Below are 20,732 nucleotides of genomic sequence, written 5' to 3'. Positions count from 1 at the left end.
CTTGAGTTATTTATCAAACTAATAAAGGTGGGATAGAAACTAAATAAATAAATATAATAACCATCTCAGTCTAAAACTCTCTTAACACAGGGAGCTAAATAGAGTAAGACAGACTTGGGCATCACTGTGAACATCTTCCCTCTAACTTTTCCCCATCCATGCATTTAGTAGTGAGATCTGAAAAAGTCTTAGTATGATGGTGTGATTGGAGATCCAAAACAGTAGAGTTTGCAACTGCATGAAGGATTGTACGTGAGATTAGTCAAATATAATGAGAGCTCCTCTCCACATCAATATTTTGCTGAGTGGAAAAATAAGGAATCAGTAGGATCTGAGGACCTATGGGATGGGTCTCATATGTGTGGTGGCCCTATCCTTCTATCCAGTCTAGTCCTTTGCTAGAATGTGTGAAAAATGCTTATTATTAAATTCTCATAATCAATGGAAAGAAGACAAAGAGCTAATCTGCATTTCCTCTCCTCTTCTCTCCTCTAGTGTCAAAATGTAGGTTGTAAATTCTCACAGGAGGGACCAGTCTTATTTTTCCTCCTGCTTATGCTCCTCTGTTCAGATGTTGCACATTGATTGCTTAATAATCATACTGATAACACTAATGATGCTAATAACAACAGCATTATTAATCATCATCTCTTCTGCCTCCCTTTCTAGTGAAATTTAGTGGCTGCTCGGAGAACAAGGGAACTCGGTATGAAACTGACAACTTGGACTTCAAGGTGAGGAGTGACGGAACTATCTACACCACCAAACAGGTGCAAATACCTTTGGAGCAGACAGAAGTTATGGTGATGGCATGGGAGCACCAGGCCCTAGAAAGATGGGAAGCTATGGTCAGGTTACTGGTGGGAGAGAAATCACAACACAAGGGACACAAGGTAAAAAAAACCCCATGATTCTGGAAAGCCAACCAGGCATTGTATAGAGCAGCCTTTCTCAACCTTTTGACCCTGGAGGGACCCTTGAAATATTTTTCAGGCCTCAGGGAACCCCTGCACATTCAGGCTCAAAGATAGGCCAGGAGTTACAAAATTATTGCATTCGTTTCATGGGTAGGCCTGTATATATATATATGTATTAAAGTGTTCTTAGACTAAAAATAAAGAATGAAACTTACCTCTTTAATGTGAAGGTGCCCGAATTTGAAGTAATTTTTTAAATAAATAATGATCTCCCAGGGAACCCCTAGGGACCTTTTGTGGAACCCAAGGATGCCATGGAACCCTGGTTGAGAAATCCTGGTATAGACAAAGCCTTCAGAATCAATGTTCTTTGTTCATCCCCATAAGCTAGAAGCCGGAAGAGTCAGTGCAAGTATATACTATAAGATTTTGGGCCGATTGTGTCTTGATGCTACAACTTATTAAGCAATATGGGTGGCGGGATGGGGGGGCGTAATTTCATGTTTCAAACTGCAGCACAGAAGGCTTTCAAGAACCCACTTCCATGAAAAGCAGGATTTGCAGCAAACATGGTAATTCCAAAATGGCATCGCACTTGAACCCCAATCTCTGTTGTAAGTTGCATCATTTGTGCCATGGTGATGTTGTCATGCATGTGTTGTGTTTTGCCCCCTCTCTCTAGTGGATGACCCTGTCTCCATGATTTCCTCTTTGGAAATCCGTATGGACAGTTTAAGCACGCAGAAATGGTGAGAGGAATCCAAATGGTGACCTGCTCCCTCTTACACCCTCCCAGAACTGACAAAATAATAATAAAACATTGAAGCGTTCAGCCAGGCTGAAATGGCACAATTTCGAATCCACCAAGAATATTGTCCTATCAGTACACTGGAGCCATAGAGAAGGCATTTTGATGACAATCTCAGAATAGTGCAACTTTTTCTTTTCCCCCCTGAACCCACCAGAGTTCAAAAGTAAGCATTTATTGGAAGCAGTGTAACATCTTTTATTCTAGTGTGATTTCTGGCTGACATCAAAGCCAAACAGAATCTCCAGGTTCATGCTATCCCTAAAGTAGAACTGGGGAGGAAAGCAGCAGGCAAATATGGACAGATGTAACAAGGGCTATCAGAATCTGGGCTGCAAAAACCCAGAAGACTCTCCCCATCTGCCATTTTCTTCCTGAAACTCTTCTCCTGCCCTAAAACCATGTATTTCTAGTCATGCTTCATTCTGGTGTCCATATCTCTCCTGGAGCAGGTTGTGGAAAGGGGAAAAAAACAATTGAGAAAAGGCTCAATTGTCTTATCCTTTTTCTCCAAATGTAACTTTATTCCATTATGGCCCAGGGATATTTGTTATAAAAGAAGAGACCTAGGTTATTGATCTAAATATTTATTATTCAGGGATGGAAGTAGATTTGGAATGTTTGAAATTTTGCAAATGTGTGATTGGCACACTCACAAAGTATTTTCTAAGGAAGACTTGCCTGCTTATAAAATGGCTGCCATTTCCCAGAAGGCAAACTAACTTCCAGGATGCATCCTCCTAGTGTGACTTTAGGGCCAAAGTCGTCCTTTGCTTTGCTGCCTACCCGTTTATTTCTTTGTAATTAAAAATAAGGGCAGGACGACTTGTGGGCGGAGCCCACATGATATAGTGGTTAAAGTGCTAGATTAGGAGGAACAAGCCAGTTCTGGTTCCCCCTCAGCTATGGGACTCTGGACCAATCCCTCTCCTAGCTCAAGAGCCAGCATGGCATGATGGTAAAGCTGACAATGTAGTAGCTACTCAGATATGTCCTGTGTGTGATTTCCAGCAGGACATAGTGATAAAGATATTGTACTAGGAGTGGGGATACCTATTGAAGGAGCACCCTTCATAGTACCAAGTGGACACTCAACTTTTAAATAATACGGCTCCCTTTAAGTTTTAAGTTCTGTATTTTTTTTCAATTGGTTTGGCTTTCTTTTGCTGTATTTATGTTAATTGAATTGTAAAGCTTCTTATCTTACTTTGCATTTCAGTTGTTTGTTTGTTTGTTTATTGCAAGCCATCCAAAGAGCTGTGTGCTGTGAGATGGCTTCAGAAGTTGTACATGAATAATGTTAATAGTGTTCAATTAGCATATGCTAAGTCACATTAACAACCTGCGATGTGCAGATGATACAACTTCGCTTGCTGGAAATGAAGAAGACTTGAAGTACTTGCTGATGAAGATCAAAGATTGTAGACAGCAATACGGACTACACCTGAATGTGAAGAAGATGAAGATTCTCACAAATGGACCAATAAACAATGTCACAATATATGGATAAGAAATTGAAGTTGTCAACGATTTCATTCTACTCGGATCAATGATCAATGCCAAGGGAAGGAGTAATCAAGAAATCAAATGACGTATCATGCTGGGAAAATCTGCCATCAAAGTCCTATCTAAAGCTTTCAGAAGAAAAGACGTCAGTTTAAAAACAAAGGTGCATCTGACTAACACCATGGTCTTCTCAATTGCCACACATCCCTGTGAAAGTTGGACATTAAAAAAGGAAGATAGAAGAAGAATTGATGCATTCACATTGTGGTGTTGGCGAAGATTATTGAAAATACCATGGACTGCAAGAAGAACAAACAAACCAGTTTTAGAAGAAATGCAACCAGAATGTTCCCTAGAGGTGAAGATAACTAGGCTTAGACTCTCATACTTTGGGCACATAGTCAGGAAAGACCGATCGCTTGAAAAAGACATCATGTTTGGTAAAGTCGAGGGCCAGCGGAAAAGAGGGAGACCTTCAATGCGGTGGATTGATACAATTACAGCAACAGTGGATGCAAACAGGGGAACAGTCGGGCACATGGCGGAAGACCGAGCAGCATTTCGTCCTGTTATACATCGTGTCACCATGATGTAAACGACTCGATGGCAACTAACAACAACAACAAGGCACAGATGAAAGAAACAGAGTAGTCTTTAATCTGGAGAAGGGAATATTTGATTGCAAAATTCAGATGTCCAAGATTTATTCATAGCAAAAAGAGAAGTACTTCTCTTTTTCTATTGCCCCAGAGGCCACTCCTGGACTTAATGCAGCTTTCCCAAATCTGGTTCCCCTCTGGATGTTGGGATTAGTTCCTAGAATTCCCTGCCTACAGGACCAGCAAGTTTGGAAGTTGCTACATAGGGAAGATTGATCTAATAAGGTTAAGTTACAACTGAGTTGATTTCAGTGGAACATTTAAAAAAAAAACACGGTCTGGGAGAATGGAGGTCTTTTCTTCAAAGCAGCAGCTAGTCAGTGATCAACTGGAGGTTCTCTAGACCTAGCATGCATGCAGTAAACAGGGGTTAATTAGATACAAATGGATAAATGTGATTCTATTCTGTTTGTTACTATTCAATTCAGTTGGACATAATGGCTTTTGGGCCAAATATAGCTTTGAAATTAAGGAACAGAATAACCAGGGACACTTATTTAACCCAATAATTCATTTTTGGTACCAGAACTCAGCTCATAGTCCTTTCACCTAGAAATGTGCTCCTAGCTTGCCTTCTTGCACTCCAAATGTTCTTCATTTTAGTGGCCTAATTTGGAGTACAGGAGTCTTTTAATAGGATTGTGATTAGGAGTCAGCAGCCTTTCCTAATATAAGGAAAACAGCCTCAAGGTCTTCCAGGAGATCCCAGTCTACCTACTACCCATATCTGGAAGGTTCATGCAGAGACCTTGCCTGATCTTTCTATGATTATAAGGATCCCTCCAATTTAATTAGTTTCTGTTTCAACCCTTGCAGTGATTTGTTCATTTTTGAGGTCCTGGTAGAAAAAGAAGAGATAGATGTAGGGTCTTTTTCCACTTGCATTTTCCCATAGAACAAACACTGCCTGGCAATGTCCCCATGATGTTGTCTTGAGCTCATCTTCAACTCATGTGTGAGACAGCCATAAGTTGTCATTAACTGTGTTAATGTTAAAGCAGGGCTTTCTTCTTAAGCCAGCAATAATGATTTGCCACTCATTGCTGGCACTGTTGGTAGCAGTGTAATAAGGTGACTCATGCCTATTGGTTACTCTTAGACACCCTCTTCTGACCCCCATTCTTTTTTTTTTCCTGGGGAAAAGTGGGGTACAGTTGCCAGTTGCTATGTACCAGGCAGATCACTGTAGTTTGCTGAACCAGTGATCAGTAGCTAAGGGAGCAGGGTAGTAAAGCAGATCCCTCTCTCTTGAAACCTTCCTGGATGCTGAAGGATGCGGAACTTGCAGTCAGACAGGTTAAACAGGTGATCAGTGCAAACTAAAACAGGAGAGCTGGCTCTCTTAAAACCTGAGAAGAGACCCACCTGCTAATCAGTTCAGTACAGGTAGTCCTTGCTTAACGACCACAGTTGGGACCGGAGTTTCAGTTGCTATGCAAAGCGGCTATTAAGCGAATCTGACCCAATTTTACTACCTTTTTTGTGGTGGTTGTTAAGCAAATCACCACGGGCATTAAGCAAACCATGTGGTTGTTAAGCGAATCATACGGTTCCCCATTGATTTTGCTTGCCAGAAGCCATCCAGGAAGGTTGAAAATGGTGATCACGTGACCACGGGACACTGTGACGGTCATAAATGTGAACCAGTTGCCAAGTGCCCAAATCATGATCATGTGACTGTGGGGATGCTGCAATGGTCGTAAGTGTGAGGACTGGCCATAAGTCAGTTTTTCCAGCACCATCGTAAGTCCCAACCATCACTAAACAAATGATTGTTAAGCAAGGACTACCTGTAGACTTCTGCGTGGGTTTAGCACTCTTTCAAAATCTGCTGATGAAAGCAACTGAGAAATGGATGAGTGGGGTGGGGAGGAGGACTTACCCCACCCATCCACTGATGATCCAGAAGGTGTTGAAAACCTGGCTGTTTCCCCAGGTCTTGAGACAGGATGGTGGGCGGGGCCCTGCAAGTTTTTGTTTGGTATGTTTTTGTTTGCTTTATTTGGTCTTTCTGGATGCTTATCATCTGTTTGCCTTCGTTGCTCTGCCTTTTTATTATGTAAAGTGCCCAGAGGTATTCTTTAAATCAGTGCCAATGCAAATAAAATAAATAAAATGCCTAGTAAAGTGGGAGAATGTTTCCTGCTTTAGGGGGAAACTCCCATTTCCTGCTAACTGGCGGTCTGGCTGATTAGTGGGACATGGGAATTCCGCCATAAAAATCTTCTGACAACTTTTTTAGTGCTCTTGGAAAGACACCTTTTGTAAGAGCACCGAACACATACAATAAGCCCCTTGGACAGCTGATCTTCAGACTCTGAGAAGAGGTGGATTTGAAAATGCTGAGTTCTCCTACTTCACTGGGCAGCCTCCCCCACACACACCCACACACCAGCCTATTGATCAGCAGGCTTGGGGAAGTGCCTGGTTTTGGCAGATGGCTAAACACCTGTCTAGTCATCTGTAAAACAATCTGCAGTTCCGCCATGTTGTCCTTGGTGGATGGTTTCCCACTGGCTGGTGACGTTCAGAACAGCGTAGGGCAGCAAAGCCAGAGGGCTTAATGGATAGCTTTGCTTAGCAGGCTCTGCATACCTGAGATCAGGACATTACCTCCATCAGCAAGCCAGAACAGATATTACTGAAGCAGGATAGAGATTGGCAGTTGGAGCATCATGTTTTATGCCAGTATCGTTTTCTACTAGCTCAAGAGTGGGTAGATAGCAACTGAACTAAGCTTAAGGAATCGTCCTTTGTCTGGCATAGTGCAAAGGATAGTTATAGGAGGTGACTTGATGATAAATTATTTTCAATCAAAGTGTAGGAGTGGATTGTTTTATGTCAGTGCAGCTGCATTAAATTAAGACCTCGTTTGGGGATAATGTATTCCAATGAAAATACTATGGCTTTTCAGTCCTGGGTATCTCTAAAAGCACCAGCTGCCATCTTAGTGCTTTTATTTGAAACTCGATGATGGAGATTCTGAACAAAGATAAGTATATCTTCTCACAGGACATATGTAAACTATGGAATTTCCTCCCAAAGCATATGGTGATGGCTGGAAAATCAGAGAGCTTTACTGTAAAGGGCGAATTAAACAATTCAAGGAATTTAAGTCTACTAATCATGAACAACATACAGTTGCACGTCAACTTGATCACACTGTATGGTTCCATGAGTTACTAAGTGAATAGAAGCTGACATAATCTCTAAACACAACATCTTTCTGCAAATTGGAATGCATATTTTATGTGTGCTTGTTTGCAGATTCAAAGTAAGAAAATGGTGAATATGGCAGATGAAGAAGTTTGGACACCCTTCCAGTCAGAACTTTGTAATGCTTTCTCTGGAAGAAATAAATGCTTTCAAACATTTCCTGTAAACAGTTAAGATTCTGTCTCTTCTTGTTTTTGCAACTTGTCCCTACTCTTCCTTGCAGAACTCTTCTAGTTCAGAAATATTCTTAGCTCTCCTCACATGCACTACATGTTTGAGATCTCACTGCAGATTTTCAGTAATATTAATGTCTAAGACCTATCTTTCTTTCTTGGAAGTACTTCAGAGTTGATTTAGAGATATATCCAACCTCTTTTGAGCTTCAGTTCATCACATTACCTTTTGGATATGTTGCTATTTAATTGAATCCATTCCTTCTTTGACCTGCACAATATTTTCTGTCCTACCAGCAGCCACACAATCCCAAAGCAAAATACAATCAATCCCATGCATAAAAGGTGGCAAATCCATCTTTTTTTTTCTCCAAATGTATATTTTTTCATGTTTTCCCTCCCAAAAACAATGACTAGAGAAAAGACCATTAAGTGTGACTGTTTTGTCTAAGCCTGGCCCTGGATCTAGTATCACAAAATCACATACTCCAGGGAGGCACCCAGTTTAGTAGGAGGTATCTCCAGCCTCCTTGTAGATATTGTGATATATCTATTATTTAGAGAACATTGGACTCCCTCTCTGATGCTGGCCAGTTGAATGGTAAGGCCAAGTTGTCTGTAGGAAGGTGAATGCTATTGTGAATTCACTCATACTTGCATCCCCATATCTGGCCATCCTTGGAGACTGAGTTGGGAGCCTCTTGGGCTAGGCAAGTAGGGAATCCTGATGCAGTAACTACCCTAATTAAAAAAAAACAACCAAACCATTTCCATAGTCTGTTAAACAAGGTAAAACATTCAGATACATGACCATTATGCCAGAGCGCTGTACAACTGTGGTTGAACTTCTGGAACATTGCCCAGTGCTAGTGTCCTGTGCCAACCATAACTGAGGACAGAATAGCATCTCGGCCTTCAGGATTCTGGTCAAGTTGTAATGGCAGAAAACATGAGATTCTTTACAAAATGTGAAACCAATAAAATGATCCTATCCTTGGAATATCCATAGTATGATCCATTTGTTAGCTATGGATAAGACAGAGTTGATCAAGTACCATCTGAAGAGCATCAGGAGCTATATCTCCATTGACCATAAATGAGAAGGAGCAGAAAACAGAACATCGTTTTGAAATTCTGGTTGGAGACTAATGACATCTGGACAATTTTAAATGAGTAAAGCTACTATAAACTTATTTCATCTAAATTTTAGAGGTTAAAGACTCTAGGTGGCTAGAAAGGGAGTTGTGGGCAACCCATTAAGGTAGGGAGATTATGTTGTAATATATTTTGACAGTGAATTGAGGTATCCTATATCTTGATATCCTATATCTCACATATCTGGACCTGCTTTGCTTCAGAATGACAAATCTTGCGTTTGTGAGCTACTTAAGATTTTCCCCAATTCCTACAAAAGGAATACAAGCTACTGTGCCTTTCAACTTTAGCAAAATATTTTATTGGGATTTTGTATCATATTAATACAAACTGAACTCTGGTTCAAGATGAAGAGAACTGTGGCTTTTTAAAATTCATATCACTTCTTCCTTAAAAGCCTTATTAGTGTATAGTTGGAGAGTGGGGAAAAACAGAGGAAAAAAGACTAATGACAAGGTCATGGACTGTATTATTGTGTGTCATCAATGTGGGAGTCTGAACTTCTGCTGTGTTTAAAGCTCCCTGCATTTATGAGCAAAACAAGAGATTGTTTGCACAAGAGATGAAGCAGGTTTACAGGATCATTTAAAGGATATGAAAGCAGAATTAAAATCATGCATTACCAAGTCAAAATCCCATTGTTTTTCAAGTTCTGACCCCTGCATAGCTTGCCAGGGAAATAGATCTGCTGTATTGTTTTTCAGCAGCCAGAGACAGAACTAGAGTGTGTGCTCAGCAGCCATTGCAAGGTAGGCACTGAATTTTCTACAAAATGACCTTTACCCCTTCTGTTTTCTTCTCATCTTTGAGTAGAATAATTTATTTATTGATCAGATTTTTATAGCCCAGAATCTATCTGGACTCCTGGTGGTTTACAACAACAAAATATATAATAATTCCATAAAAATTAAAACTTCCCCAGCAAAATGCATTTTAAATTAGGTTAAGGATGGAGCAAAAACTGATCACCAAAAATAGCTTTACCCATACTAATCCCCAAATACTTTCCAGTACAGTTGGTCTTCACCACTTTCTGGAAGGACACTACATTGGGGACTAGTCTAGCTTCCCTCAAGCTAGGTATTTCTCAAATGTTTTTAAACATTTTGATGATAAAACTGAGATCTTTTCTTCTTCTCTGTTTCTGTTGTCTAAAGCTATATAGGTGCTGAATTTGTGTTTGGATTCTGTACTGAGCTGGTTGAGTGCCAGTAAACTGAGAATGAATCTTTACAATAAAGAGGAATTGTGGAGAAATGGTTCATAGATCCTGTGTCTGAGGATGGGATGCTCAGTCTTCATATAGGACATACAGTGACTTCTGGATAAAGTCTCATGTATTGGATACAGGTAGTCCTCACTTAGCAACCATTTGTTCAGTGACCTTTCAAAGTTACGATGGTCCTGAACATGGAGACTTACAACCGGTCCTTGAAGTTGTGGCTGTTGCAGCATCTCCGTAGTCATGTGATTGTGTTTCAGGTGCTTGGCAACCGGCATGCAATTACAATGGTCACAGCGTCCTGCAGTCACATGATTGCCATTTGTGACCTTCACTGCCAACTTTGAACAAGAAAAGTCATGGGGAAGCTGGCAGGAAGTCACAAGTCTCTGTCATGTGATGTCATGTGTGTGGGATTAGCCTAATGACCGCAATCAAAACTGCCAGAACTGCTGTCGTAAGTCCGCACGGTCACATGACTTTTTGCCTTATGACCATTTCACTTGGCAACACAGTTGCCAATCCCAATTGCAGTTGTTAACTGAGGACTACCTGTAGTTAATCACATTTTCTGAATGACAACTGGAGGCTCAAAGCATCTCGCCCAAACTTAACTATGGTACTCATAGGCTGTGGTCAGAAAACATGCTCAACCAGTGCGGTGGGTTAGTTGAGGTGCTAGACTACTGATGAGATGACCCAGGTTCAAGTTCCCAATTGACCACAGAGCTCCTGCCAGGTTATCACACAGGATTGTTGGGGTTCAAATGTGGGGAAAGATGTCTACATCCAGTCTCAAGGTAAAGTATTATGAGAAGGAATGAAAACCTTGAGATTGCCAGTCCACACTGCAGGCACACATTACTCTGTTATAGCCTTCGCCTCTCTGACATGTCCTGCATGAATTACAGAAATGATTTCCAAATGTCCAGTTCTATGTATGCATGAGTATGTGTATATTTGATAAAAATAACAAGATCCTCTGTCTTTTTTTGCTCAAATGATTATCAGGTGACTTGCATAGTGTCTTAACTATAATGGCAAGTTCTGTATCAGCCTTTCCTCAGAGACTTCTACTCCATCCTTCCCAGTTGGCATGGCCACTGCACGCACACACACATACACACACACACCTCAAGCAGGAAGGGCTGGAAAGAGTCCCTCTGTCTCCACTCCACAAACAATAAGGTTTGCCAAAGATATTCTTTGACCTTGGTTTATTTTAGCTCTGATGCCCTGGCTAGTTCTCAGTCATGCTGCCTGATCTGACCTCTGGTCCTTCCAAATGGATGTTGGGCCATCATCAGTCATGGATGATTTAATCTGGATTCCTGCAGGGTTGAACTAAGTGGTATAAATGGCCTCTTCCACTTCTCTGATTTTATGATCCTGATGGTGGCTGTTTTTCCCCAGCTCTGTTTCACTACTCATAATCAACTAAAATAATTCCCCTTTCCCCTGACTGTCCCAGACTGCTTGCCATGGCCTTTCTCCTGGACATGGTGGTTGAGTTTATATAAAATGCTTAACCTAAACAAAGCACAGTTGTTGTGTTCACGTAACATGTGAAGCCTGAGCAGATAAGGGACACCATAGATCAAGATAATAGGCTGGTGCATATAACATGCTAAGACAGTAGCTGGGTTCCCAAGGAATGCTGAGCCTTAAAACTCTCCAATCCCAATTGATCCTAGATTAGACCATTGTGTGAACCCAACTGATGGAAAATTTAAAATGGAAGATAATATAGAAAATTGTTTGCCTCGCGGTGGCATTCTCAAACCTGGCACTGACTCTATTTTGAATAAATCTTAAATGATCAACAACTTATTTTTTCATACTTCACAGCCCCATAGAGTAATCCCCTTCCCAACCCAGCCAACACCGTCCAAATGATGTTTTGAAACTAAGAATTTCAAGGCTGATTTTCCCCCCCCTTTTTTCAGTTGCTCACTCTTGCAAGAAACCTGATAGCAATTCAATTAGAAAATGCAAATCAGGTCACAGATTTACCACCTGAGTGCTGAATTACCCCCAAGAAAATGGCACGATATTCTAGAATAATAGTAAATGCTTACGATAAAAGTTTTCTTATACAACTGACTATTTTTACAGTTAAATGTGTTGGTAGGGCCTGTGGGCATTGTTTGCAAAAAGAAGGGAGGAGAAAAGCTTGTTTTATAATGAATTATTTGAAACTTCTAGTTCTCATCGGCATTTTTAAAATTAGGCTTGAATAAAACTGTTCCTGGAAAAAAGAAGAGAAGGCAGGCCTCTTTTTAAAAAAAATAGAAATTGTTTGTAAGGATTTCTCTCTCAATACATTTAAGAAAATGTGCATTTATCAACTTAAACTATTGTTTTTGTTTCTCAGATTTCAACAGAAAGCCAACCTGGAAGGCTTGCTTTCTCTGGAAGGCAAGATATAAACTTATTTAAATAAACTACACAATCTGTTCATTCCAATTTTTGCAAAATACAGCCTTTACTTTAGAGAAGGGACGCGGTGGCGCTGCGGGTTAAACCGCTGAGCTGTCGATCGGAAGGTCGGCGGTTCGAAACCGCATGGCGGGGTGAGCTCCCGTTGCTAGTCCCAGCTCCTGCCCACCTAGCAGTTCGAAAACATGCAAATGTGAGTAGATCAATGGGTACCGCTTCGGCGGGCAGGTAACGGCGTTCCGTGTCGTCATGCTGGCCACATGACCCGGAAGTGTCTCCGGACAACGCCGGCTCTAAGGCTTAGAAACGGAGATGAGCACCGCCCCCTAGAGTCGGACACGACTGGACTTTACGTCAAGGGAAACCTTTACCTTTACCTTACTTTAGAGAAGGTGCCAATGATGGGCACCTTTTCTGCAAGATGCATATGTATCTCATTTTATACACATTATTGCTCATTTTTACAAACAAAATACCACCCCAACAATCATTCTTCCTCTCCTACTTTGGGACTCACATGAGAACAGGCACATCACCACTCTCTGTTCTTCATTAAAGCAGCTTCAGTTGTGTGACTGTGGCTGGAATCTTGTCTTTTTTGACATACACACACAGAACCCAGACACACACTACTGGGGAAAAAATACAGCTGTTTTAAGGAGTCAGCTGCTTAAAGCAGCTGCAACTTTATTTTGAGTCTCATGTGGACACCTAGAAAAAGTTGGGCTGCTTTAATGAAGAGCAAAGAGGTTCTGCATTTATGTGAGATCCAAAATATGTCTTCCAAAACATATTTGAAGTCTTCCCAACCCTAATGAGTATAACTTCGTGCCCTCTTTATGAAACAATGCCATCTAGTGGGACCCAGGAAGCATTCCATGCAACCTGCAGTTTCTGATCTAGAAAGGTAGCATGAGCAGAAAAAATACTCTTGATCATACCTGTCATCTGATTAAGCCAACTTTGCAATCCATTCTATACCTCTCCTATATGTGCTTGGGACTAAGAATGGGCAGCATCTGCCTGTTTAAATTTCTGCAATGTTCACATTTTCTGAAAATATATTTACATGCAGTTTGAATGCACGTTCAATTAAATAAAATGCAATGCATGCATTTTATTTAATCAGAAAACTTTGTGGCAAAATCTGGTGGAAAATATCAACCCAAAAAGAAAAGGTATTTCTAATCATAAATTCATTCAGAAAGGATAAATGTTGCCCCACCCTTGGTTGGACCTGTAGCAATTTGTGAAACTTTATATTCAGAAGAAGGTTTGCAAATAAATGGTGGAAGTGAAGGTCTCCAAGTTTCCTCTCTGTAACTGTTCTGACAAGTTATTTCATCACTGCCAAGACTGAGCAAATGACAGCATTTGTAACAAAACAATGGGAAACTCTAGCCTTTAAAAAAATACTTTTGACATTTTGAAACTTTTTAATGTGATTCAGACCGGCTCTTTTTTTAATGTGGTTTTGATGGTGCTTATCACTCACTGCATGCCATACTAACTGCAGTTTTTTGGAAATCTCCCAGATACTGCCAGGAAATCTATCAGTGGCAAATGTCAAAAAGGGGAGAAGAGGTTATGTATAGTTAACAGAACAGATAACCAAACACCTAACTACATCAATACTAATCTTAGAATTTTAATGAACTTGTATATTGATTGTTAACCTTACACATTATTTGAATGAGCATCAGTATCTATTATTAATTTCACACAAGCTTGGCTGGTGTGCCTTTGTGTGATTATGTATTTTGTCCATGTATGTTGAGTTTATATCCCATAGTTTTGTAGAGAGCTCAAGCAAGCATACACTGGGGGGAGGGGGGATCTCTAATATTATCTCTGTACAATAGCAATCCTGCATGTGACTCCCCAAAGTCATCCACTATGCTCCATCATCATATGAGACTGGAACCTGGGTATTCTTAGTTTGTGCCCTCTGTTTTAACTATTTCATAATTTCTGTCCTCTACAGTACTTTACACTGGCTCTCTAGTGTAGGAAGATATATCTTTTTTCCCTATCATTCTCTTCTTTATTATCTTATTCATCTTGCTTGCAAGAGAACTTCACACAATTGGTTCATCAATCTGCCAGTTGCAATATAATTCGAGGTGTAGTCCATCCAAAGTTAAATACCGTTGAAGGTGCAAGCCTAAATTCACTTATTTAGAAATAAGCCCATCGATTTTCCTTTAATAAAATTTCCCATACCTGGGTTATTGTTTTTTTTAACTAGTTCTCATTACATTTTGGGGACTATAGAAGTTCTTTAAAAGAAGAATAGAATTTTGGAGGCATGCTCACGGATGGAGTGTGGTGATCTTCCATTTATTCAGTCATTACGTATTATTTACAAGCTTCTCCAATCAAAGCCAATTCTGTGCAGTGTGCAATTCCCTATCTTTATAAATTAACAAAAGTAAACATTGAACAAATCAATAGGAAAAAAGAAAAAAATGTCAACAATGCAAAACAAACAAACAAAAACCCTCACCAGGAATAACACAGTCCCAAAACCAAAAATTAAAACTCAATTTCTCATCAGAGGAGCAGAATTGTATTCCAGAGCTTGTGGCTTGATGGAATTGCCATATTTTTAACAGACTTTCTAAAGTTCAAGAAGGAACAGGCCATTCTGCTGTCCAGGGGCAAGCTGTTCCAAAGGATGGGGTCTATGACTGAAAAGCTATTGTCAGGCCCAGCCCAAGAACTTCAGAGAATCAGTCCAGCCAAACCTCAGTTCTTTATCTGCTTACACCATATAGACTGAATCTTGCCAGACTAAAGCTACTCTACCTAACCTAAAGGGAAATAAACTGAGAAAAATCTAGGGCGGGGCTAGTCTGAACTTCTTAGTCTTCCCACAGTCGCCTCCAGGATTACGTTTCCCCTTATCTTGTCCCCCTCCTTGCAATGTGCTCCCTCCTTTCTGAGAACCAGCAGCATTACTGAAATCCACCCCAGCTAGCTTCTGAAGCAGACAGGACTCCTTGAGAGAAGGGATCCAATGTGAACCCACCCTACTCAATCTTATTGAGCAGACTGATATTACTTGGAGCAAGCGATCTTGTAGGTATCTAGTCCTTGAATCATAAAGGTCTTTAAAGATGACAACTAGCCCCTTGAATTAGACCCAAAAGCCAGATGATAGCTAGGGCAACTGTCAAAGTAGGGGTGTACTGAGGCATACCCATAGCTACTCAAACCACTGCATTCTGGACTAGCAATAGCTTCCAAATGCTCTTTAGTTTCTAAGTAGTCAAAAGTGTGTTTGTGTGTGTGTGTGTTCTTGTTTTCATCTCTTCAGCAGGTCGCAGCTTTCCTATGCTTTCTTTAAATCTGAAAGGGGATTTTTCAGTCACAAAGTACTGTCACTAACACTTGAAAATCTGAAAGAACATTTCTCCTGAAGGAATTCAGAGCAATCAGTCGACCAGACCAATCCCTCCACCCACAGATCTGATGGAGAATTCTGAAAGTTCCTTTGTCCCCCCTCTCTGTTCTCAAGAAGACATCTATGGGTTTGCACAGTAATAAAACATGCCAATTTCAAATTTGTCTTAATTTTTCTATTGATCTTTGTGAGATCCCTTTGATGCTGCCTTAGATGAGGGCATTGTTCCTACACAGCTGAAAATTGTCTACTCCAATGGAGACGTGCAGGAGTCTTTCTACCCTTTGCTCTTTGAGACATTGTAATGCAAAATGATGACTCAAATGGGCATCTTAGGCAAAGGTTGTGTTTTCCCACTGAGCAGCAGTTGAGTCACTGTAAGTAGAAAATAATACCATATTTAACAGTAGCATTAATCATTCTTTAAAATTCCTTTTTAAGAGACAGCAGCAAATCGGCATCAAGATCCTTTAATAACAGCTGGAAAATAAAATGTCTTACCTTTAAAATGAATAAAAAGGTAGTGCACGGAGCCAAACTGGGCATCTGAAAATAATTCTGATTGTCAGGATTTCCAAACAATGGTTTGTGAAACCAGCTAATGGAGTAAGTTCCTGAGAACAGATCATATTTACAATTAAGGCTAAGACCTTTCCCACAACATCAGTACAGTCTTAAACAAAATACACCATTCCAGAGGTGAGCCAGATGGAAATAAGTGTGTGTGTGCGTTTGTGTGTGTGTATGTAAATTTCTTTTCTTTCATTTAGTACAGACGCCATTTGGATTGCTGTCTTCCTATAAATGGTAGGGAGCATAATTGTCACCCATCCAATTGTGTAAGCTCAGTATGTGCCCTGTTGTACATGTTGATCTATCTGCTTTAAGGAAAAATCATAGTGCAGAGGCTCAACAAATGTCTTGCATGACCAAAATTCAGTCTCAGATTCAGTCCTAGCCACCTCTGGGATATAATGGAATGGGTCAAATAGCAGTGATGGAAAGGCCTTTGACTAAAGAGAAACTGGCAGTACTAGATTAGATCGGAGTGGGTAAGCTAAGGTCTTGAACTATATGGAGCCCCTTGTCGAAATTCATGCAACTTTTATACAACAGTCAGAGGACTGTTTGGCTGTTTGAAAACCCTTATGAGCCATCTAGCTGGTGTTGACTCCTACTGGATGTCCTTCATGGATAGACCTTCTTCAGGATGTTTGTCCCCATCCTGGCCCTTCAGGTCTTCCAATGATGTACCCATTGCCACTATAATAGAGTCCATTCACCATGTTGCTGCTTATCCTCTTCTTCACTCTCCTTCCACCTTTCCCAGCATTATGGAATTCTCAAAGGATGTGGGTTTTCACATCATGTATCCAAAATATGATAATTTTAACCTGGTCATATGTGCCTTGAGTGAGAGCTTTGGATTGATTTGTTCTATGGTCCATTTCTTTGTTTTCTTCGCTATCCATGGAATTCTCAGGAGTCTTTTCCAACACCAAAGTTCAAAAGCATTAAGCTGAGTCCGGGGCTTCTAGCCAAGTCCAGTCCTTCTTCCAGTCCCCAGCCTTGCCCCAAGCCTCCAGTCCAGAGAATTCCGCCTAGTTCGGGGCCTGCAGCTGAGTCCAGTCTTGTGTCAAGTCTGAATCCTGCTCCCAATTTCCAGTCCAGAGATTCTCATCTAGTCCAAGTCTCCTAGCTGAGTCTAGTCTTGTTCCGAGTTCGAGTCCTGCTTCCAAGATTTAATGGCAGTTCCATGAACCACTCCAGTTCCAGATTGCCAGTGATCCAGTGCCAGAACCGCTCCAGTTCGAGAGCTGTTTGTGTCCCAGTAGTATCCAGCCTTCCTGTCCAATAAGAGAGTTCTGTGTCGATACCAGCTGCTTTCGGTGGGCTTGAACTGAGTTTTCACATTTAAAGACTTAACTATTGTAAATAGTTATTTAATAAAGTGAGTTTGTAGGACCCTGCCTGGCTGTGCAGTCTGAACAGGATACCTACCAAGTGCTAGTCTCTTACTAAGTTTTCAACAAGCTATGCATGCAAAACTAAATACTAAAGTATTCTTTACCCCAAAAGGAAGGGAAAAAAAACTTTTCAGGTTATGAGATATAGACCTAATGTTAGGTCTTTATTTAAGTGACATACAGTATAGTGCCTTTAAGCATCCTCAGAGTAGTTTACAGTTTAAAATAGCTGTTTGCTACCTAGCAAATACAATAGAAATGGTGAAAGGGTTGGAGAAAAGAAAGACACTCAGGTATTATACTCATCAGATAATAATGCAATGGGCCACAGAGATTTGCAAAATTTTCCCACCTTGAAAGATTTAAAGCACGGAAATGAATTGCAGACGTTCTGACAGTTTTGTTCCAGGGCTGAAGGAAAACAGTTTTGTTTGGAGCTTGGTGTCCCCATCACAGGAAACAACTTCGGACTTAAAACAAGCCATTTGAACCTCAAGCTTGAATATTCTAAGCCCTAACTAAGGAATGAAAAGACAAATTAAGCTGAAGGAAAGGATATGTTCCCCTCATCTCCAATGCGAGGAAATGGAAATATGCAATTTTCCAGTAGTGTCCATAGGAGGAGTTAAAACAATTTGGTCCCTTCCCAGGTAAAACTGAAATACTGGACACAACAGGAGGGGTGTTTGTGGGGGTGGGGAGGGTCAAAAAAACAAGATGGAGGTCACAACCATGTGATTACAGCTCTACCCTTTGTGGCCAGCATCTTGATTATTTATTTATTTGTTTATTTGCCCCCTCCTGCAGTCACCCCTATAAAATCCATTAAGAGACCAATCTGGGAACCCAGTCCTTTGACTGCTGGATGAAAAAAAATGGAAGTCCCAAGAAAGCAGAGGATGATAATCCATTACTTAAAATAAGATTTTAGTGTATCGGCTTTGCAGACATGTGATTACACTGAGCGTTTTGCAGTCTTGTGTCAACCTCCACTCTTTTTTTGTCATAATAAGATGTCTGTGTTTCTCGCTCAGCCTTTTCTCTGTTCATCAACCAAATCCCATGTGCGTTCCAAAACTGATTATTTTTCTTACTAATTTACTGTAATGTAAACTGTGCTTTGCAATCCTTCTGTTAACTGAAAAGACCCCTCTGGGAAAAAAAAGCATTTCTTGCTTAATCAGGGGATTCTGTTTGCATGAGTGTGTGTGAGTGGTGTGTGTTTGTGTGTGCGTACACAGATCTTTGTGTTTGTAATGGTATCCTATCCTGTAAAATATTGGGAGGTAATTGTAGTTAATGAGTTCTGAAGCAAATGCAACATTATGGATTCCATTCAAGTTTGATAAAGCTTGTTTGCCTTTGGAGATGGCAGTGACTGGATAGTTTGATCTGGCACTTAAAGTGTCCTCTTAGGAGTGAATTTCTGTTTGCTTCCAAAATTAAGATACTTCTTTACATTTTACATGTCAATAGCCAAATAGAACTTCCTTATTTATTGTCAGAAGGGATGACTGGCATTGTGCTGAGGTCTGTAGTTGGATGGTGTGGCTCATGCAGTCGTTCTGCAGGTAAGATCAGGTCCAGCATTCCTTCAGTATCTAGAAAGACACACTGGTTGAGATTTGGCCTTCCTTTACCACTCTCTTGCTGCTGTATGGATTCAGGTGAGTTGTGTGGTGGCTTACCTATACGATGATAGGCATCAACAGGTTGTTGTTTGATATCTGTGTCAGTGGCCAGAAAGGTTGTCTCAGTCCTGGGCGGTGATCTTCTTCCTACCTCAGAGGCTGCCTTTCTCGTAATTTCCTCTGGTTCCTGAGGCATAGGTTTGCCTGGAGAGCTGGGAGGGGTGCTGTCAGGGCCAGCCTCGCTTCGCAATAAGACACAGACTCACTTAATGGGTATTAAGGATTTCCGGTTTATTGGAATGATAGCTGACAGAACGAAAAACGGGAACGGGGTAGGTAGTGTGGGGGTGCCCCTTTTATACCCTCCTGTATTGCCCCGGGCTTCCCCACCCCTCAATGCCCCGATCCCTCTTGATGGGACCCTTGATGGCTGCTTGGGCGTTTTCCCCGGTGTCCTCTTTGTCTCCCTGCGACGGTTGTGTCCTCCGGGGCACCATGTGCTTCTTATCTTCACTCCTCTGACGTCTCTCCTTTCAGTTGTTTATGGGTCCATGGGTGTGGGTGCCTTTGGGTGCTTGTGTTAATCCCTGGTTTGATTATCTTCTTCCCCTTTTCCTTAATGATCATGATCCACGTTGTGAGGCTCTTTGTGCCTTGCAACGAGGTCATGACATGCTGCCCCCCCAAAGATGTTCTATGGTGCTGGTTTCTCCGGGTATGCCTCATGGAACTGTCTTGTTAGTTGTCTAGCCATGACGTGTCGTGCCTGAACCCACTCTGGGTGTGAGAAATGTTTCCATCTCACGAGGTATTGTAGTGTTCCTCTTTGCTTTCTTGAGTCCAGTATTTCTTTTACTTCAAAATGTTGTTGGTTGTCTATCATTATGGGTGGGGGTGGAGGTTCTTCCGTATGCCATTTGGATGTGCTCGTTGGCTTCAGTAGTGCACAGTGAAACACTGGGTGGACCCATCTCAAATTGTAAGGCAGTTCCAGTTTGAAAGTAACTGGGTTGATTACCTGTATGATTTTAAAAGGTCCAATGAATTTCGGTGCCAATTTCTTCGAGGGTTGCGAGGTCTTTATGAACTTAGTGGAGAGGTAGACCCTATCTCCCACTTTGTAGTTCGGTGCCTCCGCCCTGTGGTTGTCCGCATATTTTTTGTACGTTGTTTGTGCGTCTGCTAGGGCCGTTTGGATGATTGGCCAGGTTGTTGCCAGCTGTGCCGCCCAATCGTCTGGTGAGCAGGGCAGGGTTTCAGGTTGCGGCAATTCTGGTATCGGTACAAAGTCCCTTCCGTAGACCACCTTAAAAGGGGTGTGGCCAGTGCTCTGGTGTACCGCGTTATTATAGGCCACCTCTGCAAAAGGTAGTAGGTCTACCCAGTTGTCCTGTTGATAATTTATGAATGCCCTCAGGAACTGTTCAAGTGTTGAGTTTAGGATCTCTGTAGATCCGTCCGTGTGTGGATGCCACGCAGTGGACAGTGCTTGCTTGGTTCCGATTAGTTTTAAAAATTCCCGCCAAAACTTTGACGTGAATTGTGTTCCTCTGTCGGTCACCAACCTGTAGGGGGCGCTGTGGATCCTGTATATGTGTGTTAGGAATAAACGTGCCAGCTGTTGTGCGGAGGG

General features: G+C 41.3%; 1 protein-coding gene across 1 annotated transcript in view; it reads left to right on the top strand.

Annotated features, from left to right (window-relative positions):
• Positions 1–662: 662 nt before the first annotated feature.
• The window catches only part of CDH4 (cadherin 4), a gene marked incomplete at its 5' end in the record, with an annotated part of 297,707 nt that continues 277,637 nt past the window's right edge, over positions 663–20,732 (top strand). The window contains one exon of the mRNA XM_063296981.1: positions 663–734. Coding sequence (XP_063153051.1) covers positions 663–734 — 72 coding nt within the window. The remainder of the gene's footprint in view (positions 735–20,732) is intronic.

Source organism: Candoia aspera, chromosome 3 (assembly GCF_035149785.1).
Source record: "Candoia aspera isolate rCanAsp1 chromosome 3, rCanAsp1.hap2, whole genome shotgun sequence".
Lineage (NCBI taxonomy): Eukaryota > Metazoa > Chordata > Lepidosauria > Squamata > Boidae > Candoia > Candoia aspera.
Note: the sequence above shows the minus strand (reverse complement) of the source record. Positions and strands in the feature narration are given on the sequence as shown.